Raw genomic sequence first — 24635 nt, 5'->3', positions numbered from 1 at the left:
ATTCTGAGTGATGCCCAATTCGGCACTATCAGTCCAATCGCGTTTAATATGTATTAAACTATTACGATTTGGATACACTAGTAGTGGGCTGCACCTTCAGTCTAGTCGTGCTCCTGAACTAGCACGGCCTCTCTGTAGTTTTGGTCGCGTTCAGTGAGAAAGCGGAACGACCAGCTACTGAAACAGTGCAGTTTATTTAAACAACAGATATACAGGTTCTTTAGGATTGCCGGTGATAAATACACTGTCTGCAAAGCACGTGCAAGTAAAGATATTGCTAAGTATACAAATGTGCGACAAAATTACAAACGATACAGCCTGGCTATAAATGTAGGGTAGAGATTCTCTAGAGAAATTTCTAAGTCCCCGAGAAAGCGCTCGGTGTAATCGAAGTCTTACCCAAAGGCGTCCCTATGGGGGGGAAGAAAGGCTCAGCCCGTCGACTGATCCCGGAAATCAGCGGTGGAATTCTTCGCGATGGTGTCTTCCCTGACATCCCCTCTCTCTTGGGCTATTTTTATATTATTTTTTTATCTTCAAAGTGGAGTTTGAGTGACTTTAGTCATACGTACTTTTATTATGATTAATGTATTCAAGGAGGAGCGTTCACACCTCGGGGGCGGATAGCCTCCGGGATGGAGGTGTGTTTTGGTACATTGTGGTGAGCAAAGTTCGCACAAAAGGACAGCATTTCATCAACATTTGACGAAATGTTGGCTCGGGTAGCGTGTAGGCCGCTTATCAGTTCCGTAGTACCGTCTTGTCCCCATATCTGCTATTCGTCACAAGGGAAGGCCACGGAACAAGCGCGTTCCCTTCCATCCCTCGTGTAGTTTCACGAACAACCTTGTACAGGGAATCACAGATGTGGCATTCGTCGTGTGCTAGCTGCGGCTGTATTCTACCTCAGAAGCCTCTTGATTTTATGACTTTCCTTCATGTGTGAACAATGCTGTATTTTTGTATTCTTGGCCAATTTAGTAATTATTCCACAATGGTATTTTCTGTAGCATTGTGACACAGCTTTTTGCCCTCAACAGCAGAACTCGGCAGCGTCTCTGAGCTCTGGTGAAGGAAGTTTCAACTGCTTGGGCAGGTCTAATTTCTAGCTGAGGGAAGAGCAAGCAAGGCACGGTCAAAAGTTCATGATGAGTTCCAGGTTATGCATTTTTCCCCCCCAAGTTTTTATCTCTGTAAAGTTTCTGTCTGCTTCAGCGTATTCGTGAGGAAACCGACAGGTCAGAGCTGCAGAGGAAACAAACACCGTGGAATCACGGCAAGGCCACAGTTGCAAGAGCAAAGAAATCAAGTGTATTTAAAGACATGTGGTAATTAGTTGAATATTTTTGCTTTTTAAAGTTTAGCACAGAAATAAAAGTTTCCTGCAGGTAAACAGAGAAGGCCATTCCCAACTTCCTGTTAAAAACAACCCTCCACCAGAAAACCACCCACCTCCAAGATTTCAGCTTCGCTTTCTTGACTAACTGTCCCTTCTGAGCACACAGTATTAATAATTTCTCTCCTTAGAGCAATTGGCTTACGCTGCTCAGCATAGAATCATAGGATCACAGAATCTCCACGGTTGGAAAGGACCTTTGAGATCATCGAGTCCAACCATACACACAGAAAAAACCCTACAGTCTCTGCCACTAGAGCATGCCCTGAAGTGCCACATCTGGTCGTTTCTTAAACACCTCTAGGGCTGGTGACTCAACCCCCTCCCTGGGCAGGCTGTTCCAGTGCCTGACCGCTCTTTCGGTAAAGTCATTCTTCCTAATATCTAACCTAAACCTCCCCTGCCGCAGCTTCAGCCCATTTCCTCTGGTCCTGTCATTATTCCCCTGGGAGAAGAGGCCAACCCCCACCTCTCTGCACCCTCCTTTCAGGGAGCTGTAGAGGGCAATGAGGTCTCCCCTCAGCCTCCTCTTCTCCAAGCTCAACATGCCCAGCTCCCTCAGCCTCTCCTCAGATGCCCTGGTCTCCAGAGCCCTCGCCAGCCTGGTCGCTCTCCTCTGGACACGCTCCAGCACTCAATGTCCCTCTTGTACAGCGGGGCCCAGAGCTGAACACAGCACTCGAGGTGAGGCCTCACCACTGCCCAGTACAGAGGCACCGTCACTTCCCTATTCCTGCTGGCCACGCTATTCCTGATACAAGCCACAACGCTGTTGGCCTTCTTGGCCACCCGGGCACACTGCTGGCTCGTGTTAAGCTGGCTCCGCCAGCACCCCCAGGTCCTTTTCTGCCGGGCAGCTTTCCAGCCACTCTTCCCCAAGCCTGTAGCGTTGCTTGGGGTTGTTGTGACCGAAATGCAGGACCCGGCACGTGGCCTTATTAAACCTCATACGGTTGGCCTTGGCCCATGGATCCAGCCTGTCCAGGTCCCTCTGGAGAGCCTTCCTACCCTCCAGCAGATCAACACTCCCACCTGGTTTGGTGTCGTCTGCAAACTGACTGAGGGTGCACTCAATCCCCTCATCCAGATCATTGGTAAAGATATTAAACAAAACCAGCCCCAAAACTGAGCCCTGAGGGACACCACTGGTGGTGTCCAACTCTCTGGGCATGGCCATCCAGCCAGTTTTTAACCCAGCGAAGAGTACGCTTGTCTATGCCAGGATTCGCCAGCTTCTCCAGGAGAAGGCTGTGGGGGATGGTGTCAAAGGCCTTACCAAAGTCCAGACAGACAACGTCCACAGCCTTCCCCGCATCCAGAAGGTGGCTCACATGGTCATAGGAAGAGATCAGGTTGGTTCAGCAGGACCTCCCTTTCCTAGAGCCATGCTGGCTGGCCCTGACCCCTTGGCTGCCCTGCACTTGCCGTGAGAGCTCACTCAAGATGATCCTCTCCATGATCTTCCCTGGTACTGAGGTCAGGCCGACAGGCCTCTAGTTCCCCGGATCCTCCTTCCGACCCTTCTTGTAGATGGGCATCACATTAGCCACCCTCCACTCATCTGGCACCTGCGCTGTTGACCAGGATAGTTGATAACTGATGGAGAGGGGCTTGGTGAGCTCTCCCGCCAGCTCCCTGAGTACTCTTGGGTGAAGCCCATCTGGCCCCATCGACTTGTGTGCGTCTAGGTGCAGAAGCAGATCATTGACTGCTTCCTCCTGGATTATGGGTGGGTTGTTCTGCTCTCCATCCTTATCTCCCAGCTCAGGAGGCTCTGAGCACCCTGGGGACAGCTGGTCTGACTGTTGAAGACGGAGGCAAAGAAGCCATTAAGGATCTCAGCCTTCTCCTCGTCGTTGGTTGCAACTTCTCCCCCCCCCTCCCCTGCATCCAGTAAGGAATGGAGATTCTCCCTGGCTTTCTTTTTGTTGATGTATTTATAAAAGCTTTTTTTGTTGTCCTTAATGGTAGTGGCCAAGTTGAGCTCCAGCTGGGCTTTTGCCTTCCTAATTTTCTCTCTGTATAACCTAACGAGATCTCTGTGGTCCTCCTGAGTTGCCTGTCCCTTCTTCCAAACGTGGTAAACCCTCCTTTTATTCCTAAGTCCCAGCAGAAGTTCCTTATTCATCCAGGCTGGCCATTTTCCCCGCCCTTTAGACTTGCGACGCTTGGGGACAGCCTGCTCCTGGGCCTTTAAGATTTCCTTCTTGAAGAGCGTCCAGCCTTCCTGGACCCCTTTGCCCTTCAGGACAAAGTCCTGAGTCCCCCAAGGGACTCTCTCAACCAGTGTCCTGAACAAGTCAAAGTCCGCCCTCCGGAAGTCCAAGGTGGAGGTTTTGCTAACCCCCCTCCTTACATCGCTACGAATTGAAAACGTGACCATTTCATGATCACTAAACCCCAGACGACCTCCGACCACCACATCTCCCACTAGTCCTTCTCTCTTTGTGAGCAGTAGGTCTAGCGAGACACCTCCCCTGGGAGGCTCCCCTACCAGTTGTGTCAGGGAGTTCTCTTCCATGCACTCGAGGAACCTCCGAGCCTGCCTGCTCTCTGCTGTGTTGTATTTCCAGCAGATACCCGGCAGGTTGAAGTCCCCAACCAGAACAAGGGCTGGCGATGGCGAGACTTCAGCCAGCCGCTTACAGAAGACTTCATCTGTCTCCTCATGCTCGTTGGGTGGTCTGTAGCATACTCCCAGCACAACATCTCCCTTATTTGCCTTCCCCTTCGTCCTTACCCATAAACACTCGACTTTACCATCACTGGAATCTAGCTCCACACAATCAAAACATTCCCTAATGACCAGAGCCACACCCCCGCCTCTCCCTCCTTGCCTGGCCCTTCTGAAGAGCTTATAGCCATCCATCGCAGCATTCCAGTCGTGACAGTCATCCCACCACGTTTCCGTGATGGCCGCTACCTCATAGCTGTCCTGCTGCACAACGGCTTCCAGCTCATCCCGTTTGTTGCCCATGCTGCGTGCATTCGCGTAGACGCACTTGAGCTGGGCTACCAACTTCACCCCCACCCTTGGCCCTTTATCCCTAGGCTCGTTACTAGCGGGCCTGGTTTTATAGAATCACAGAATCATAGAATTGTTGAGGTTGGAAGGGACCTTTAAGATCATCGAGTCCAAGCTTTAGCCTACCCTGACAAGAGCCACTTCTAAACCATGTCCCTCAGTGCCCCATCTACCCTTTTTTTAAACACCTCCAGGGATGGTGAATCCACCACCTCCCTGGGCAGCCTATTCCAATGTTTAATAACCCTTTCAGTGAAAAAATGTCTCCTAATATCTAATCTAAACCTCCCCTGACGTAACTTGAACCCGTTTCCCCTCGTCCTATCACTTGTCACCAGGGAGAAGAGGTCAGCCCCCATCTCTCTACAACCTCCTTTCAGGTAGTTGTAGAGGCTGATAAGGTCTCCCCTCAGCCTCCTCTTCTCCAGGCTAAACAACCCCAGCTCCCTCAGTCGTTCTTCATAAGGTTTGTCCTCCAGACCCCTCACCAGCTTTGTAGCCCTTCTCTGGACACGCTCGAACATCTCAATGTCCCTCTTGTAGCGAGGGGCCCAAAACTGAACGCAGTACTCGAGGTGGGGCCTCACCAGTGCCGAGTACAGGGGGATGATCACTTCCCTAGTCCGGCTCACCACACTATTCCTGATATCCCCTTCCCCCTTCGTTTCTAGTTTAAAGCCCCGTCCGTGAGCCTTGCTAACTCTCGGCCTAGTGCCCTTTTCCCCTTTCGGGATCGGCTTTTCCCATTCTTAGCGAGCAGGCCCGGCGTCCTGCAGATCAAGCTGTGATCACAGAACCCAAAGCCCTGCTCGTAGCACCAGTTTCGGAGCCAGGTGTTGATCTGTCCGATTTTCTTGTTTGCCCATTCGTCAGTCCCCAAAACAGGAGGGACAGAGGAGAACACAGTTTGTGCTCCCGAAGCCTTGACGAGCCGTCCCAAGGCCCTGAGATCTTTCTCCATTGCCCTCGGACTTCTGCTCTCCAGCTCCTCACCGTCTGCCTGTACGATCAAAAGAGGGTAATAATCGGAGGGACGTTTCAGGCCAGGAAGCTTCCCGGCGGTATCCCTACCACGGGCCCCAGGGAGGCAGCAGACCTCCCTGTGGGAAGGGTCCGGCCTGCATACGGGACCCTCCGTTCCCCTCAGAATGGACCCCCCTACGACTGTTGCCCTCCTCCTGCTCTTCACAGCAGCAGTCTTAATGCGTGGAGCTGGCTGCTTTGGCGACTCCCCGGATGGGGCTCTATCAGCATCCTTAGTTCCCTCACGGTCCGTCTCCAGAGGCCCGTAGCTGTTCTGTACGGGCCCCTGGGGGGGCATGGGGGGTCTGGAGGGGACCTCCTGCTGCCCCCAGCAGGTACCCGCTTCCATTCCCCGCCTCCATTCCCGCCCTCCTCTCCTAGTTCCCCTCCTTCTGCCTGGTGACAAGAGGGCAGGGGATCATGACCTACAGGCAAGACGTAAGGAGCGCAATGCCCGTCTGTCCTGTTGAGTGTCAATGGGTACATGTGACAACAGTTGCATTTCGATTAGGTGAAAAAGGGATAACGAAAAGCAAAAATTCCTGCTGAAACAAACTGCTGGTTAATCATCTGAAGTATAATCCACCAACTGGTTTTTTTTTATTTTTGCACAGAAAACGTACGTACTTGTTACCTAAAAGCACAAGAATATTTCCAGGGCGGGCAAAGTATCCACACCGGCAGCAGGAGGAGCCGGGCAGGACTCTGGCGAGAGGGTGGCGTTATGGGCACCTCGGCAGCGTGCAGCCACCGCAATGTCCCCAGCCCTGAGACACCGCCAGAGAGCTCGCAGGGATGGGCCTTGTCGTATTTACTTGGATTGAGGCAATTTTAACTACACTTGGTACGTGGGGGTTTTTTAATTACCTGACGCTTGATCCAAGGTACAGGCTTGTCAAAATTACTCCCCTGGGAACACAAACCCTAAGGATAAAGACGTGTCCGCAACGCGGTAGGGCTGTAGCGCGTGTCAGTGTTGAGTAGCGCGGCCCATTGTACCTTTGCAGGAACGACAGCGAAGGGTCAGCACCTGCAGGTGGGAAGTTCCTCTGGGTTGTTCATCTCACAGTACCTTCGGCTTTTTCAGAAGCAATGCATTTCGCATTTCTAGCGGTCACACAACCCCCGCCCCCCCCGCCTTAATTCACGCCACAGCATCCCCCTGCTCTCAGAAGTGTCACCTGGGGAGACATCAGTGAAAGGACCGGGTCTGTTCCCAGCAAGCTGCAACCGTGAGACAGACAAATCCTGAGCAGCAGCAGCATTAGCCCGCCTTACAGTGCCTCCCAAACAAATCTATCCCATTGAGCTGTCCCTCCAGCCCTCCTTTTTCATGCCTTTTCAGTTACTTCTGACAAAAATAAGCAAGGTGCCTTAATTTACAGATGGTTGTTTTGCAGCCATGTCTTGACTTTCTCCAAATTTCTATCCATCCATTGTATGTTGTCTTCAATGGTTTCGATAGCTTGCTGGACACAGCGAAGCCGTGCGCTTTTTTCATCCAGAGAACTGAAGAATTCTTTCACCTGTTGACAAAAATGTGAAAGAACAGTCGATGAAGAGGCGGCCACCTCTCAGTTGTGCAGGAAGACCAGAAGAAACTTGTGATCCTCGAACCTGGCCTTGGCTCTGCCCCGCCTCCCTTCCTCCCTGCTCCCCGGCCCGCCATCCCAAGAAGAGTTTCTTGAAAAGGTTTCGTAGCGGCTCGATCTCACAAGCCCGGCAAGATCACATTTCGAATTCGACCATAAAAAAACGCAGCTGCGGGAGCTGTCGTCTGGTTCCTGCTCGTTCAATAAACCCGTGTGGCCGTTTCAGCCGTGGCAGCTGCAGTGTTTCAGCGCAGACGTCACCGGGGAGACTGAGCGTCCCCTGCTCTGCCCGGTGGCTGCTCTGCTCCCGAACACACCTTCCCCCGAAGCTCGGCCGGGTGCTCCTGCTGGTACGGGCGGGACAACGGTGTGGGACAGACAAGAGACCGTGCGGCTGTTACTAGAGTGGCTCAAGGAGAGCCACTGACCTTTGCCTGCCGGCAGCTCCAGACCATTTGGAGGCGCAGCAGAAGCGTAAGTGTTGATGGCAAAGCACTTCCGGAAGTTTTCCCTACACAGGGACGTCTGCACCTCCTTTCATTTTGCTAAAAAAACCCCCTCCAACCTCCTCCAGTGCTTGGGGAAGCCGCTGCTCTCATCCTTGAAGCACTTGGGAAGGCAGCCACTGGAAACCTGGAGGCTGCTTCTGCTCCTTGAATTCACTGCATTCCCCGCGGCTGCTGCAAGTATTGGCAGCTGCCTCTTTCACTTTTTTCTTTTTTTTTTTCTCTTGTTTTTTTCCCCAAGGAGGCAGTCCTGATCACAAGGCTCAGGCTTGAGCTGGCCTTAATGGCAGACGCTTTTAAAAGATACAGTGACTGTACATGCTGTACAAATTAAAGACATCATTTTCTGATAATTTACCTTGATGAGTGTGATACAAGACGCAAATACTTGTACAAAGTACCACAGAGACACAAATAGGATACAAGGAAGGGAGCTGCTGGATTTTCTCCCTCAGCCTCAGAGCGACTTTGCCTGGATTCAGAGACTCGTGCCTGAGTCCCACGGATCCCCAGGGAGACACAGCCCCATTTCTGGGTAGGACACGGAAATGTCCCTGCAGCCCCTGCCACTGGCCAAGAGGCTGCTAGTGACAGACCGGGAGAGTCCGCTCAGATTTAAAATGAAGACTGAAGACCGTATTCTATATTCTCTCCTTTTATATTTAATATGGTTGCATTACTTAGGCCTGTGTTTTGCCGTAAAGCAGAAAAGTCTAAACTGGCAACAAAAATTGCAGCTTCTGAAAAGGCATTGTCAGGAATGCCATTATATCTGCACGTGGGCCAGTCTGGGTTTTTTACCATCGACAGGGACTGTGGATTAAGTCGACAAAATCATTATCCTCTGTGACACCCAGGAGCGCGGAGAATTTTCCCCAGAATAGAGGATACAGAACAGCGGTGTATTTCTCACTGGCCTTCAGCATTTGTCTTCTGTACAATCAGTGAACAGACCTACCGGTTTTTTCTCCCTGTTCTCCAGAGTCGGCAGAAAAAACAGAGGCAGGTAAAGCACGAACGGCAGACAAACGTTGACACGCTGCACCCAGGCCCGCTGCTTAAACAAAGAACATCCTCCTCCTGGGCATTGGCTTAATGCTCTCCCTTCAGTAACCTAACTCATCACCAACACCATCGTTTCGCAAGGAAAACGCGGGGTCTTACCCTGACGCTTCATAACTGGCCGTGCTTTTACCATGTTAAGATTTAATCCCAATTTTAATTTCAGCTATACTACAGCTATGTTTTAAAACCAGAATCTGAATGGCTCACCTGTGCAAGCTGTGACCTTGTAGAGTACCGACTTGTCACTCCAGTGACGATGGTGGCTATGGAATTCGAACCGAGTTCAAATCTGGCAAAAAGAACCACCGATACTCAGAAAATGCCTATTTTTGGAGCCCGTAGAGTTTTAAAGTATAACTGGATAGAGAGAGCAGTAAAACAACTTCTGTTCCTTACTTTTCTACGAATTTCTCCCAATTTGCTTTCAAAAACGTCCAAGCCAGATGATAGCCGGATGGGTTTTTGGAAACAAATACAATAATATGTGGAAGATCCTGAGTTCTTACGATGTCACCACGCAGACCTTGATCCATTAACCTAAGAATCAACAGCAGAGACGGAAGTTGTTTAGACCAGGAGATAAACCTGGCAAATTACTCATTTGGTACCGAGTTTTTGGTTGGAAGTTCCCTTTTCTAAAGGTCCTGACGTGTCATTTCTGCCGGGTCACTTCCGACTTCTCACAACAAACTCCTCGGCCACATCCATCTTTCCCATCGCTGTTATTTTCACAGTTACAGCTACTTGGCAGACCTGTATTCTAAATACCAAGCATAAAATCGGGGCTACAGTTTGCTCCTACTCGAAATCTCCAAATTAATGACAGCGCATCCGCCCCCTGAAAGAAAGGTATTTGTTCTACACTACGTGCCAGTGGAAAATTCGGACCTGCAAGTGCTGCCCAGGACTAAGGTGACCGAACAGCAATGCAACGCAGAGAATAAATAATGACATTACAGAAGAGCTAAAGCACGTCTCCAGTGATACGGGGACACAGCTCCATCGGTGTCGCATGCTGTCACCCCCATCAAACGGCGGAAGTCACAAAACGCGTGGTTTGCAGTTAACACCTGAAAACCTCAGTGGTGCTCAGCTCGCTTAAAAGCAGGAAACCTCAAATTTTTATAAGAAACGCACAGCATGTGTGCCTGTAATCACAGTCACTAGTAAGGTAAATGAAGAAGTGTCTATCAAGCACAGATCAGGTATCTTGCATTTTGTCCTAATTTGCTGCTGCAAATTCTGAGCGCGTTGACTCCTGGCACCAGAACACAGAAATGAGAAGGTGCAGCCACTTCCTCTGACCATATTACCCCTACAAAGCATTTGATACGCCATGAAATGCAAAAGCTCTGAAACGAGACTCTGAATAATTCTATTTCCCGTTTCAATGGTCGTAAAGTTTCTCCAAACACCTTGCTCTTCCTGTGTGACTACTTACCACTGAAGCTTGTCCTTACTTCTGCTGAGGCTGAGAGCCCATTCGATGTCGTCTCTCTCCACGCTGAAGGAGTGCAGTCTGTATTTACTGAGCAGGAAATCCCAGCCTTCGGATGTTTGCGCTCCGACAGCATACACTGCTGCCTTCACATCTGCTGGCAAGCTACAACAAGTTGAAGACCACGTTACTCTCCACGGCATACTTAGGACCACGGGTAGAGACATAACCACGTCACCGTCGCACGTCCACTCGCACGGCGGACAACGTATTCAAAAATACTGGTCCCTGGGGGGTATCAGACAGGGACCCCTGCAGCTGTGAAACACTTAAGCGTATCAGGCTGTATCTCGGTGTTGCTCCTGCCTTGGAAATGACTCCCAGAAATTCTGGACTCATCCTTTTTTTTTTTTGTCCTTTATTTTCGTATGCTCCTTTCATGGCTATGGCCAGTGAGATACCGATACGGTCCCCTTTGGCCTGCCCAGGACAATCTCTCAGAGGTACTTTGGAGGGTGTTTTAGGGAGTTCTTCCACCATGAGGAGAAACAAACATCAGGTGAAGTTCATGAACAGTAGGGAACTGGTTTTACAGCGGCTATAGGTCAGTCTGCAGACATGTAAATCGGGGAATACATGTTATCTTCGCTTTCCAGAACATCTTTACCAAGCCAAGTTGTGGAGTTCCACATGATGTATGTGCTAGTTTGGGCACATATTATGCACCAAACTGCGAAGGCGCTGGGAACGTGAAGTCTAAGTTACAAAACCATGAAGGCTCAACTTCAGCGCCCGGAAAGGACTGAAGTTTAGCTCTTTTTGTAAATTAACTCTACTGGTATTAAACAGAGTATCAGAAAAGGCAGTAATAGTTACAGAACAGACCTCAAGGTCCCGTTGGATTTCTGCCATTCTGTAAAATATCCTTTGGCTTTGTCCACGCACGGCTGGTACCTGTGCACGCAGGCGAACAGCAGCAGCGAGCGCCTAAGAAATCTCTCAGACACTGAGCCTTCATCGCTCCAAGACTGCTCGTCAATCAGGTCTTTAAACAGATTGACTATATACTCCTAAGACACGGAAACAACACAGATATATTTTAAAGTGCGTTTTATAGGGTACAGGCAGAGTTAGAACATTCTCGATTTTTAAAACCTTACCTTTAACTGTTTCTCTGTACCATCCGTATCCCTCCTCTCCACGAGCCTGTATATAGGAATCAGCTCGCTCATACCCTGGAGTACAGGCATGATTTGTCTTTCGTGTTTCAGGTACAAACTCAAATCAAAAGCTTTGGAAATCGACAATTTGTTTACGCTAAGGAAGCAGACGACAGGGGATAAAACAAGTTATAATTAAAACGTAAAAGCAAAAGCAAAAACTTAAAAGCAAAAGCAAACTTAAAAACTTAAAAGCAATTTTTTTGCGGAAAACTATACAAATAGGAATGCCTTAAGAGTATTTTCAAATCTCTTTTTAACTCTGCTTTTGGAAGTGAAATGTTGCTCAGCAGCTACCCAAGCTATGAAACCTAACCTTTAACCTTTGACCTAAGAAACGGACTGTAAAAGAATGACCTCGGAAGACCGACCTTTTCCCCGCCTCTCTCACGCGCCGAGGTTATCCCAGCAGAGCCTCTCCCTCCTGCCCTCTCCCACTATTGCTTTTGCTCTGCAAACCACACACGTACAGAAGGAATCCCACCACTGAGATGACCTCCTCGGCAAAACACCCTTCCAGCTCAACATGTAGGTATTTGGCCTGCAGTAAGCCTCGAAGCTACAACGCCAACTGCTCCTTCACTGTCTTTACCTGACTCGGCAAACTCTCTCCTACCCCTGCCAGACACCTCTCAACGGTTTCTTCCAAGAGCAAATAGAGAACACCCAAGAGGTCTTTGCTCACTCCCCCTGCTCGTTTGTTCATCCTTCTGTGAATCCTTTTCTTCGGACTCCTTTCCATGTCAGCTCCCTGCACACGCTCTCATTTTGTCCTTATTCACCCGTCTCTTCTGCCTCAAAATACAAGTATGCTCTAGTCACCCATCACAAAATGAACTCTGCTTAACTCAATTTGCATCTCTAGCTGTCCCTTCCTCCTTCCCTCTCGAAGCTCCTCGAACGTGCTGAAAATCTCGCTTCACTCTCCTCTTTCCAAATGAGAAAGACCTTTCCTCTGCTGTCCAAATGAAAATCACAACTAGGCCTGCTGACATCCCCTTCAGCTGCCAGCTCAAATTCATACGATCTTAATTATCGCCCGTCTCCCTGCCGCTGCCCTCTTTCTCAAACACCGGGAGCTCAGACCGGGAATTACTTCGGCCGGTTCCTTAGTTCTCTGAGCTGCGCACAAATGTTGGCAAAGCGCCTCTAGGACACAGCCTTTCCTAATGCATCCCCGGAAACCAAGATTAACCCCGATCAGAATCACATCACGTCTGTATGACTGTAACAGCCTTGTTTCTAAACAACAAATGGCACCGGGATCTCTCCAGGTGCAAAAACATTATCCTAGTCCTTCACGCTTCACGCTTCACACTGGCATCCCTCCCTTAGCCAACAACAAATATTGAACACAACATGTTTCGCTAAATAGGGTTAGATAAATCCACTGCAAGCGAGAAAAATCCTGGGCTTACACTGCTGTAAGCAGGAAAAGAATACGCTCTCCACCTACTTAACAGATTTAAGGAATACTACGTACTTATCGGCACTTCCTTCCCCAGTAGTATACATGCAGAAACACAGAGTTTGTATTTTCTTCAGACTTGGGCAGAAGGTCATACCTCACGAGCTGGAATACGTTGTTAACCAGACTGGCTCTGTCGTTGCTGCTAATTGCTGTGTGGTTCTCTTTCAAAAGGTTAATCAGGCGATCCCATCCGTCATCTTCGTAGTGCACAATGTAATACCCATTCATGTCCACGTTGAATTTAACCCACTCCACCTCTTCCGGGAGGATAATGACATCTGGAAACGAAAATGGAACTCCTTTTTTTTTTCTTATTGATTCAAACACATCCTCGTACTACACCCAATGACAGCGTTATTCTCATTTCAGGCATTTAAAGAACACAGGAACACGGTTTCTAAATACATCAACAGATTGATGTCGTGGTATTATGGGGCTGACAAAAAATTGCTTCTCCGGTACCAGTAGTTCCGGTTCCCCGGTCCGAAAAAAACTGTGCAAAACTAAAAGGCTTGCAAACAAACGTTGAATACATTAATCTCCTATTTCGTCAAAGAAATTACCTGCTTTAGTTGTCATCAAAAATCTCTCCACCGTGTCAGATTTACTGGTAATGTAGGTTAGAGGAACGTGCCACGAGTACCTATTGCAAAACAGAAGTGCTTTGTTTAATGAAAGAACTTCACAAAAGCTTCTCCAACTTGTCCCAGTCCAACCGCTGAGTAATACCTTTGCCCGCGCGGTAACGGCAACGCGCTGCACTCGCACCTCTGCGCTCAGCGCAGAGCCAGAGGCACCTAGCCAGCTTTCGTTTTGTTTGCTTGGGGGATGACTGACACTGAAGCCGCAACACTACAAACTTTCCAGCCTGGTCCCGCTGGCACGTCTCCAGTGTGGGCTCGCCCAGAGGCGCAGACACTGCAGCTCTGCAGCTCTGTCACCACCGTGGCCAGGCGTGCGGGGTCCAAGGACAGGAGTGCTACCGATCCCGAGCTACACCGGGAAAGCCTCCCAGCCAAACAGCTCAGGGAGCGCTCCTCGAGAAGCAATAGTGAGAGCTCTTACTGGACATCGCTGCCTGCCATAGGACAGTATTTCGGTTTGTGTGCTGAGATTGCCCCGTTTTGTTTACCCTGTGGACAAGGCAGCGTCTACTCCCTTCACGTAGCGCTCCTGCTGCAGGTGGACGTTCTTCCCTCTCACTGTGACAGTTACCAGGGGAAAGCCTTTTTGCAGCGTCCAGGTGTCCATCATTGCCCTCACGTCAGGAGGTTCTCTGTTAGTCCAGTGCTGGTTTTTAGTGAGGGAAAAAGACAACACGGAGGAAGAGGAAGAAGACAGGAGTACACTGACAGTGAAACAGAAGCGGGTATGTCAGAACTCTAAAAGGCCCTCGGTATTGGTAAGCTCTACATAGGTGCGGTTAGACTGGATGACATCTCCAGCTGTTTATTTTGTGGGCGGTCTCATATAGTTAATGACATCTCATTAAGTTCTGCTGCTTTGCAGTCAGCCCTGGGCACAGGAGTAGGATTTCTGTCCGACGTCAGAGAAAACAGATCTCCCGTGGAACTGAGGAAACTTTACACTCCCTAGGACCGTGCTCAAGCGGTACAGGATGCTTTTGGAAGGGGCACGGATCAATGCCACGGCACGGAACAGTAACATCAGAGGGCACAGACACGTGCCAAACTCCTAAGCACTGGCAGGTGGAAAACCAGATACTTACTGCACTTGAAGATGACTGTTGGCTGCTTCTGCAAAAACCATCACCTGGTAGTCCATTTTTATCGTTACCTATTGTAGGGCAAATCTGAAAGGAAAAAACCCCAAAGTTTTGGGTCATCTCGCTTTGATGTCATAATCGTAAGTACTGGCCACAGTCCTCAGTAATATATTAGAGACAAAACACCAGAAGTTAGGAAATTTGAAAAAAAAAAAAGAGAATAAGGAATACTTGCATTTGTCATGCTGTTCCACAAATCTTCATTTTTTGTATTCTGATAGCTGTATTTCTGCAGGTACTGGACAAGTCCAGCTTTAAACACATCAGCAGTCAGGTAGTCCCTCAGCATATTTAATACGCAAGATCCCTGAAAAAAAGAGTCACAAAGTGTTTACACAACTACCCCTTTAGCTGGCAAGGTGCTTGTTTCAGAAGAGTTCCAGCATACCACTAATCTACATAGCAGTTCACTTTTCTATGTCCCTCTGAATAAAAAAATACTCAGCTTTTATGCATATTGAAACAGTACTTTGGTCTTTTTGTGACGACGGCTCTTAAAAATATCACCGATTGAGCAAGTGATGTTATTGGTTTTTTTAATTACTATACATGCCAGCACCACACGATGCTCCAGTGAAAAACACTCCTTGGGTTAAGACCCTAAAAAAGTGCTTTAAGACTAAATTGATACAGAACAGGTAGAAGAAGCAAAGGCTTCCTCATTTGAGAAATCGAAAACGCAACTGCCCTTTGAATCCACCCAGGTGTTTCCAACAAGGCATTATTCCAGTCATAAAACAATTAACACCGTGACTCAGGGACATCTTGTATGTAGGGGTAAAATCAGTAAAATGCAATTGACTAGTACAAGCAGCACAACTGAAATCAGCAGCAGTTATGCACTTTACCTTCTCATAGGAAACGCTATCAAACATTTCTAAAATTTGAGCTGGATCTTCCACAGAAGTAGATATAGCGTGTGAGGAATTTAAGGCATCCACTGCCATGGCATCAAAACATCTCCGTAAGAAATAGTCTTCCTGATGGGAGGCAAAACCAAATATTACTACTAAATTTTGCTCGGTGACTACTGAATCCCTACGCGTTCGCTTCTCAGTCCATTCCCCGTGATCTTTTAAGCCACACAAAGGAAAGAAGACTCAGCTTCCTTTTTATTCCAGAGCATAAAAATAACCTCCAACCAGTAGTACAGACAGCCAAGTGACTTCTGGTGTTTTAAACTAACTTAAATAGTTGAGCTAGTGAGACTTCAAAATAACTCCAAAAAGACACCTGCACATTCCAACAGTTTGATGACAGAGTGGTCAGTAAGCGTAAAAAAAAATTAAAAAAAAAATAAAAAAAAAGAAAAAAAAAAGAAAAAAAAAAGGAAAAATGTGAATTTCCCTATTATCGTAGCCACTTAGGCTATGGCAAAATTCTGCCCAGATGCACCGTCCATCTGACTTCGGCAGAAAATGTCACGTATCGGGCCTCTGCTAGAGCTAGTGGAAGGATTTTGGTGTTTTCAAATCTGACCCTCTTTGAAGAAATCAGACAAAAGAATTTCTTTACATTTTTGGAAGTCTAAGTCTCTTCAAAAAAAGAATACGTTTGCACCGCAATCGTTAACTTCCGTCATCAGTTCACAAAAACATTTACATGTAGTTAAATCGATATTCCTATCCTTCCCAGTTAACGTCAGATCATCCTATCAAACAGAAATTTAAAAGTGGTTCACAGCACTAATCTGTTTCATCTTTGTCCTTACTCAGTAGTGGATTTAGAAGGCAGTTATAAAACAAGAATACAGTAGCGGCTGCTTACAACTCTCAGTTCTGGATGGGTAACGCTGACTGAGACGAACTCCATAAACTTCGCAAACCCTTCATTTAACCACAGGTCATTCCACCACTCCATGGTAACAAGGTTGCCAAACCACTGGGGGGAAAAAAAAAGGACTTCTGACATTAAATACACAATTACTCACAAAGGTTGCATTGCATTGAGAGGGCTGGCAGATGTTATTGCTAGACCACTCTCCATCGTCTTTGCAAGGTCATGGGGAACAGGAGAGGTGCCTGAGGATGGAGGAAGGCTGACATCGCTCCAATCTTTAAAAAAGGCAAGAAGGAGGAGCCAGGGAACTACAGACCGGTTAGTCTCACCTCTGTCCCCGGGAAGGTAATGGAGCGACTCATTCTGGATGTCATCTCCAAACACGTTGAGGAACAGGAAGTTATTGGAAGTGGTCAGCATGGATTTACCAAGGGCAAATCATGCCTGACCAATCTGATAGCTTTCTATGATGTTATAACGGGTTGGCTGGATGAGGGGAGAGCCGTAGATGTCATCTACCTTGACCTTAGCAAGGCTTTTGACACTGTCTCCCACAACATCCTCATTAGGAAGCTGAGGAAGTATGGGCTAGATGAGGTGACAGTGAGGTGGATCGAGAGCTGGCTGTGCGACAGAGCTCAGAGGGTTGTGATCAGCGGCATAGAGTCTAGTTGGAGGCCTGTAACCAGTGGTGTCTCCCAGGGGTCAATACTCGGTCCAATTTTGTTCAGTATATTCACTAATGACCTGGATGATGGGACAGAGTGTATCCTCAGCAAGTTCGCTGATGATACCAAACTGGGAGGGGTGGCCGACACTCCAGAGGGCCGTGCTGCCATCCAGCGTGACCTGGACAGGCTGGAGAGCTGGGCAGAGAAGAACCTAATGAGGTTCAACAAAAGCAAGTGCAAGGTCCTCCACCTGGGGAGGAAGAATGCTAAGCACCAGTATAGGTTAGGGGTGGACCTGCTGGGAAGTAGTTCTGAGGAGAAGGATCTGGGGGTCCTGGTAGACAGTAAATTATCCACAAGCCAACAATGTGCCCTTGTTGCCAAAAAGGCCAATGGAATCCTGGGCTGCATAGGGAAGAGTGTGGCCAGCGGGTCGAAGGAGGTCATTCTCCCCCCCTACTCTGCACTGGTGAGGCCACAGCTGGAATACTGCGTCCAGTTTTGGGCTCCCCAGTTCAAGAGGGACAGGGAACTACTGGAGCAGGTCCAGCGTAGGGCACCTAAGATGATTGAGGGACTGGAGCATCTCCCTTACGAGGAAAGGCTGAGAGAGCTGGGACTCTTTAGCCTGGAGAAGAGAAGGCCGAGGGGAGACCTTATTAGGCCTTAGAGGGCATATAAGTATCTAAAGGGTGGGTTGAAGGAGGATGGTGCCAGACTCTTTTCATTGGTTCCCAGTGATAGCACGAGGGGCAACGGGCACAAGTTAGAACACAGGAATTCCCGTTCAAATACACGGAAAAACTTCTTTACGGTGAGGGTGACAGAGCACTGGAACAGGCTGCCCAGGGAGGGTGCGGAGTCCCCTTCTCTGGAGATTTTCAAGACCCGCCTGGCTGCAGCCCTGAGGGATGTGCTCGGGGCAACCCTGCTTTGGCAGGGGAGTGGGACTAGATGATCTCTAGAGGTCCCGTCCAACTCTGAAGTTTCTGTGATTCTGTGATTTATGAAGCTGCATTTATGGTATGTTATTGACCGCTACGGAACCTTTTGCTAGTGATACAGCTTGCTCTGGCCTCTTCCCATTGCACTCTCCTTTTAGCAGTAATACAGCAAAACATGGGCTTCTACTCACATTCCACTCACAAGAAACCTTGCACAGAAACCCCGTTTGGCAGGGAAGCCGCGTATGAAATGGCGCACCTTTCCAAACTTCCATGTTCCCATTTTGGCGGCCTAAAATTAATTTCAAGGGCTGTCAATGGTGCAAAGGCCCCACAGTGCTGGAGCTGCTGGACTGAACGCAATTGTACCTCCAGCCCGGCGCGTCGGTGCAGCCTGCCAGCACTCCTTCCCCAAAAGCAGTCCTCCTCGTTCACAGATGAGCCCTCAAGCAGAGGCCGCTTTTTTCAGCTTCCAGCTCCAAGATCCTCCTCCCCGCACAGCATCCATCAACCCTGACCCCTCTGCAGGCCCTTCTGAACTCCTTATTCTTCCCCAGATCTCACCTGATGAGCCAGCTCATGGGCTATTATCATAGTAATCTGAAGTTTAGAAGACGCCGAGGACTTTTCAGGGTCATACAACAGTGCGGATTCCCGGTATGTGGTCAATCCCCAGTTTTCCATAGCACCAGACTGAAAATCAGGAAGAGCTGCTAAATCTAGAAAAAAACATTAAAATACTACTGGTATCGTTTTCCTCAATAAAGAACTCGCTTACCTGCTCCTCCCACTTCATGACTGCTCCCACATAAGCACAGGTATCACACACACTTCTAAAGGCTCTCTTTAATGTAATTGCAAAAACATACTTTCAAAAAAAGCTCTACACAGAAGACAAGGATCTTCAGCTCCCAGTGGAGCTTTTCCTCAAGTTCTGTCAAGCAGACACTTACTCCAAAAGCCTCTGAGCCAATCTGGGCCCTGTCTTAATACTCTAAATTTCTGGTTTTGTGGTATTTTACTGTCGGTGCTTAATAATGTTCTTGAATGCATGAAATTATTTAACACTTACCTTGTTTCGGTAAAGGATATGGAATGCTGAAGTAATCCTCATAGAAGTCTAAAAGTTTCACCGCAGCATCCAACGCGTAATCAGCTTGCTTGATCTTGTCTGGCACCGTATACACAGAAATCTACGGCAGACAAGCAGGCAGCACTTCAACCCCAACATCAGAAGCTTACAGAAGTTGCTCTTTACCACAGTTACTTCGATGACCATAAAAAGGGACACTAGAGCACACGCCTATCACGTCTCGTACAGGGGCTACTGAAACATTTGCAGAAAAACATTATCGGAATTAGGAAAACAAGTGTTAAAACTCACCCACGAGAACCACCACACCCCTCCAAAGACTTCTACTATTTCCAGCCCTACCACGATAGAGTCACTCAACTGACACAGGTCTCCATTAGTGCTGATACTCCATGAAAACTGGAGTTCATTTGTCTTTAATTATACAATCTTAGATGAAACAAGCTGTCACCGATGCATGGAACTGTCTAAGAAGTAAGCCCGTTACCAAAAACCCGTGAAACTCACAAAGCCCAGAATGCAAATTGATCACCCAAGTACAGAATCAATTCCTTTCTCTCTTTTCCCTCCTGTAAGACGTCGAGACATATAAATCAGATGATCTAACTGCAAAGTAAAACATTATGTATTCATACAGACTTAAATACAAAAAAGCTCTTAGAAAATGGGACAGAGTTACCTTAACTCCGCGACTGGTTATTTTGCTGACGGATTTAAAGTCCGAAACGATAAAGGCCACGAGGTACGTACTCATCTTGACAGTGGTATCAAAATGGTCCTCAACAAGCCAGGGAGTTAGATTCACAGACTTCACCTAAAAAACGAGCACAGCGCATCACCCAGTGTACTACCTGCGAGGACCCTGGCACCAACAGCTGCTGTCTTTCTTCTCACTTTACAGATACTGCATTTTAAAGATAGATACTACGTTACAGTTTAAAGCTATTACATTAGTTTACAAAGACATACTGGAAAAAAGCCATCCCCATGCCCACCCTTCCCCACAGCGAGAACGGAACTGCGCATACGTATAGACATAGGGGCACTTCCATTCAGAAGCGTTACTTACTTCTACACCGGTAAAACCAGAAAAACAAAAACGCTGTTGAGCCCACCGATGGAATTAATCTCTGCTCACGCCGATGGAATTAATTAATCTCACATTGATGGAATTAATCTCACACAACTTTAGCTGATCAGCAGCTGTATAAATCTCAGCAGCCGTTGTTACATGCGAGAGAAGCGAGCTCCTCCAAATCGTGACTCAGCTACCTCGGGTGTGTGGTTTCGCATAAAATGAGGCACTGTTGGAGGTATCCATTTCCCCTCTTGGTTACAGAGAGCCCTAGCTGACCAACTTGACCGGCAACACGTTTAGCCCCACTGAACTGTAACACTGCCACTCACTCCTTAGTCATTTTTTTATCTGTTTCTCTACAAAAGAATTGATTTTTGTTATACCAACTTTCCAGACTTTTCATTTTTGAAAGGTACTTGGGTGAGGGGTGGGAAGTGCTGTTCCCTCGTATAAAGGTTAGTTTCCTTGCAAACCAGCAACTAATAGAACAGAAGAACTTACGGAGAATCTCTTACGCCCAAAGGAAGATCCAATGTACAAAACACAGTTAAGCCCATATATGCACACGTATTTATAATCGCAAACAATATCTGTAGCTACTACACGTACAGCACTTTCACTCTGAGATGTTTTTTCAGAAGTCCAAAGGTTATTTTTTTTTTCACAGAGAAAGTCCTGTTTATCTGACAATTAAGTTAAGACACATGAATCATGTATTTATTCACACACATTTCATCACTCATCTTAAAATCTAAGATCAACATGGAAAGCATTGTGTGAGTAAAAGAAAGATTTTGGAGGCTGCGCTGTGCTGATCATTCTCACACTTCTGCTGAGAAGCAGGAACCCATACGATGCATTATTTTCTTCATTCTGTTTTAACCTTGTGTCAAGACTACCAGCAATAGCACACACACGCTAATGGGAAGGGAAGGGGAGGAGAGGGGAGGGGAAGGGGAGGAGAGGGGAGGGAAGGAAAAGGAAGGGGAGGAAGGGAAAGGAAGGGGAGGGGAGGGAAGCTTGGAAAGGACCTTTAAAGGCCATCTAGTCCAACCCCCCTGCCATGAGCAAGGACCTCTTCAACTAGGTCAGGTTGCTCAGAGCCCTGCCCAGCATGGCCTGGAATGTCTCCAGGGATGGGGTGTCTACCACGCCCCTGGGCAACCTGGGCCAGTGTCTCACCAAACATGTTCAGGTCATCATTCCCAATAAAAGCAACTGCCTGAATATTCTGTTCTCCTTTTGCTTTTGTGTTTCAAAGACCATCAGTCAACAGCACATCATTAAAAGTATCCACCTACAATTGGCATATTGGACAGCGCAAGGTGCTTTGGTTCCCTCCTGATCTTAATTGAGAACCTGGCTTTGAAGGCTGGTTCATCAAAACATGGGAAGGCCATTCGCGCAGCTGTCGGCTCAAACTGTGTTGCTGCAAGCACTCTAAGTGGGGGGAAAAAAAAGGGTTACGGTCAAACACCTTCATAGACACAGCGATGTCTGAAAACAGAGTAATTTCACATTTACACAGTAACTACAGGTACTACCAAAAGCTTTTGCGTATCACAGAATCATAGAATCGCAGAATGTTTAGAGTTGGAGGGGACCTTAAAGGCCACCCAGTGGCACCCCCTGCCCTGGGCAGGGACACCTCCCACCAGCCCAGGTTGCTCCAAGCCCCGGCCAACCTGGCCTTGAACCCCTCCAGGGATGGGGCAGCCACAGCTTCTCCGGGCAACCTGGGCCAGGGGCTCACCACCCTCACAGCCAAGAACTTCTTCCTCAGATCTCACCTAAATCTCCCCTCTTCCAGTTTAAACCTGCTCCTTCTTGTCCCGTGGCTCCCCTCCCTGCTCCAGAGTCCTTCCCCAGCTTTCCTGGAGCCCCTTGAGGGACTGGAAGGGGCTGGAAGGTCTCCCCGGAGCCTTCTCTTCTCCAGGCTGAACCCCCCCAGCTCTCTCAGCCTGTCCTCACAGCAGAGGGGCTCCAGCCCTCCAAAAAGGGTTACCTGAGTTCTCCTTCCCGGGTCCTGTAGGTGCTTTTATAAAAGCCATGGAAGGACTCGGAGAGATTTGCCCGGTACTGGATGCGGAGGGTGTAGTTGTGCCCAGCCCGCAGGGGCTCAGCGGTGAGGAGTGCCACCTGCTCCAGGGCCTGCTGCTCCACCACCCGCGCCTCCTGCGCCGGGCGGCCGTGGCCAGCCTCGACGGTGGCCCTGGCGATCCTCAGGTGCTTGCTGTGCAGGACTACCGCGCTGGTCTGCCAGGTGACTGTAACCTCGATGGCGGCGCTGCCGGCGAAGGTCAGGGTGGTGAGGTTGGGATGGATGACGAGGTGGTAACGCAGTGGGACAACATCCTTGGGGAGTCTCACCCCCTGCCAGGGGAAGGGCGTGCTGTCACCGCCGAGAGCCAGAGCCGCGCTCAGCAGCCCCACCAGCCCCGCCGCCACGGCCAGCGACGGCCATGGGGGCGGCCCGGCCCGCCGCCGCGGCGCCATTTTACACCCGCCGCCTGAGGGAGCCGGGAAGGAACGGCGGGAATTCCCCCGCTGGGCACAGCCCTGGGGCGTGTGGCGCGGCACCGCACCTCACCGCGCCGCGCCGCGCCGCAGCCCCGGCAGGCCCCAGACCGCCTGCCGCGGCCGCCGGCCCCCGGCGCCACCGCTGCCGCCCGTCGCGATGGCGGGAGGCAAAGCGAAAGCGAAAGCGGGGGGCCGGGCACTCCGCGCTGCCCGCCCCGGCCCAGCCTCCGCCGCGGGTGGCTGATGCCGGCGCCGCCGGGGAAGGGGAGTGGCTGAGGCGCTGCGGGTCGGTTACTGAACGGGAGCCGCCTGGGGAGAGGCTGAGGCGCGCTGGAGGCGGAGACACCCGTAGGGGACCTGCTCTGCCGGGCCCCCCCTCGCACCCCTGCGGAGCCCCGCCGCCCCCGACAGCTGGAGGGACTGCATTGGATCCCGCTTGCGGCCCCGGGGAGCCCTGCTGTTCCCCAGGCAGCTGGAGGGGCTCTGCCGGGCCCCGCGGGGAGCCCCGGGGAGCCCCGCGGCTCCCCAGGCCCCACGGGGCCTTCCGTGGGGCCCTGCGAGGCCGGGAGAAGCCCTGGGGCTCTTGGCGGGGACTGCTTGGCCCAGCTCGTGCATCAAGAGGAGTGTGGCCAGCAGGTGGAGGGAGGTCATCCTTCCCCTCTAATCTGCCTTGCTGAGGCCACATCTGGAGCGCCGTGTCCAGTTCTGGGCTCCCCGGTTCAGAAAGGACGGGGAACTGCTGGAGAGAGTGCAGCAGAGACCTACCAAGATGCTGAGGGCACTGGAGCACCTCTCTGATGAGGAAAGGCTGAGGGATTTGGGTCTCTTCAGTCTGGAATAAAGACGGCTGAGGGGGGAATCTCATCAACACTTACAAATACTGAAAGGGGGGGTGTCAGGAGGATGGGGCCAGGCTCTTCTCAGTGGGGCCGGGGACAGGACAAGAGGTAAAGGAAACAAACTTGAGCGTAGCAAGTTCCACCTAAACGTGAGGAGGAACTTCTTCACTTTGAGGGTGGCAGAGCCCTGGCACAGACTGCCCAGAGAGGTGTGGAGCCTCTGCTCTGGAGATACTCCAAACCTGCCTGGAGACGCCATCCTGTGCCACCTGCTCTGGGTGACCCTGCTCTGGCAGGGGTTGGACTGGGTGATCTCCAGAGGCCCCTGCCGACCCCGGCCAGTCTGGGATTCTGGGATTCTGGGCCCCACCCCAGCAGGGGGGAGTGAGTGAGCGGCTGCGTGGTCCTGGTCGCTGGCCGGGGTGAAACCACGACATGCTGCTCTAGCCTTGACAAGAACATGGAGACCTAAAACGCGTCAAGGGCTTACTTGTCTTTCATTCCTCTATTCAGAGAAAGCAATTCCACTGCAGCGCGGAAGCTTTCCTTAACACCCTCCTATCTCAGGCTTGGCCAATCCATAGAGACATGACCCGCGAGCCCACATACACGTGGATGTCGCCACGTCCAGCACCTCTGGCCTTCCTGTGGGGCTGCCACCACTGGTGGGGCCACTCTCCACCCCTGCCGGCGCCCCGAGCGTGCCTGGGCCAGGAACTGCCGCTCTGCTCAGCACGTGGTGGAGAAGCAACGGGCTCCGGCATGGCCGATTCCATACCTGGACACCCCCGATGTGGCCCCTCCAGCTCTCGGGGGGGCTGGGGCTCCACACGGTGCAGGGGTGGCCCGGCAGAGTAGGTCCCCGTGGGTGCCTGGGGCGCAGCAGGGCAGTGTGGGATGGGGAAGAAGAGCCCAAACACCGCATGAAATTCCACAGTCTTTTTATTAACAGCTGGGAGATGCAGGCAGGCCGGCTGTGCTCCTCCTCCTCCACGCCCTCCGGAGCCAGGAGCACGGCGCTTGCAGGCGGAACCTGGAGGGAGGCTCTCTAACGACTGCCTTCATAATCATGAGGGTTTGAGCCGCCAGGGAAGACATGAAAGCGCTGCTGTCGTTCACCGCGCCTTCAAGGGCTGGGGTGGAAAGGAAGAGAGCCGAGGTCAGAGCCCAGGTGCACAGAGACCTCTGG

The 24635-nt window shown here is 50.1% G+C and overlaps 1 protein-coding gene across 2 annotated transcripts; it reads right to left on the bottom strand.

Annotated features, from left to right (window-relative positions):
- Positions 1-372: 372 nt before the first annotated feature.
- On the bottom strand, positions 373-22645 carry LOC134508621 (endoplasmic reticulum aminopeptidase 1-like). Of its 2 annotated transcripts, XM_063320454.1 has the most exons (19): positions 22093-22645; positions 21389-21527; positions 19689-19823; positions 18989-19109; positions 18481-18635; positions 16290-16403; positions 15371-15502; positions 14698-14829; positions 14466-14549; positions 13869-14026; positions 13300-13379; positions 12831-13014; positions 11206-11362; positions 10931-11115; positions 10049-10210; positions 9004-9144; positions 8815-8896; positions 6828-6970; positions 373-1245 (listed from the first exon to the last, which is right to left on the bottom strand). In XM_063320454.1, the coding sequence occupies exons 1-19, from the start codon at positions 22581-22583 to the stop codon at positions 1212-1214; spliced, it is 2829 nt and encodes a 942-aa protein (XP_063176524.1). In that variant the 5' UTR covers positions 22584-22645; the 3' UTR covers positions 373-1211. The 2 variants fall into 2 exon arrangements, with proteins under 2 accessions (XP_063176524.1, XP_063176525.1); XM_063320455.1 differs by lacking the exons at positions 373-1245; positions 6828-6970 and adding an exon at positions 7180-8513.
- Between the last annotated feature and the right edge of the window lie 1990 nt (positions 22646-24635).

This window comes from Chroicocephalus ridibundus, chromosome Z, assembly GCF_963924245.1.
Source record: "Chroicocephalus ridibundus chromosome Z, bChrRid1.1, whole genome shotgun sequence".
NCBI lineage: Eukaryota > Metazoa > Chordata > Aves > Charadriiformes > Laridae > Chroicocephalus > Chroicocephalus ridibundus.
The sequence above is the reverse complement of the archived record's forward strand: the minus strand, read 5'-3'. Positions and strand labels throughout refer to the sequence as shown.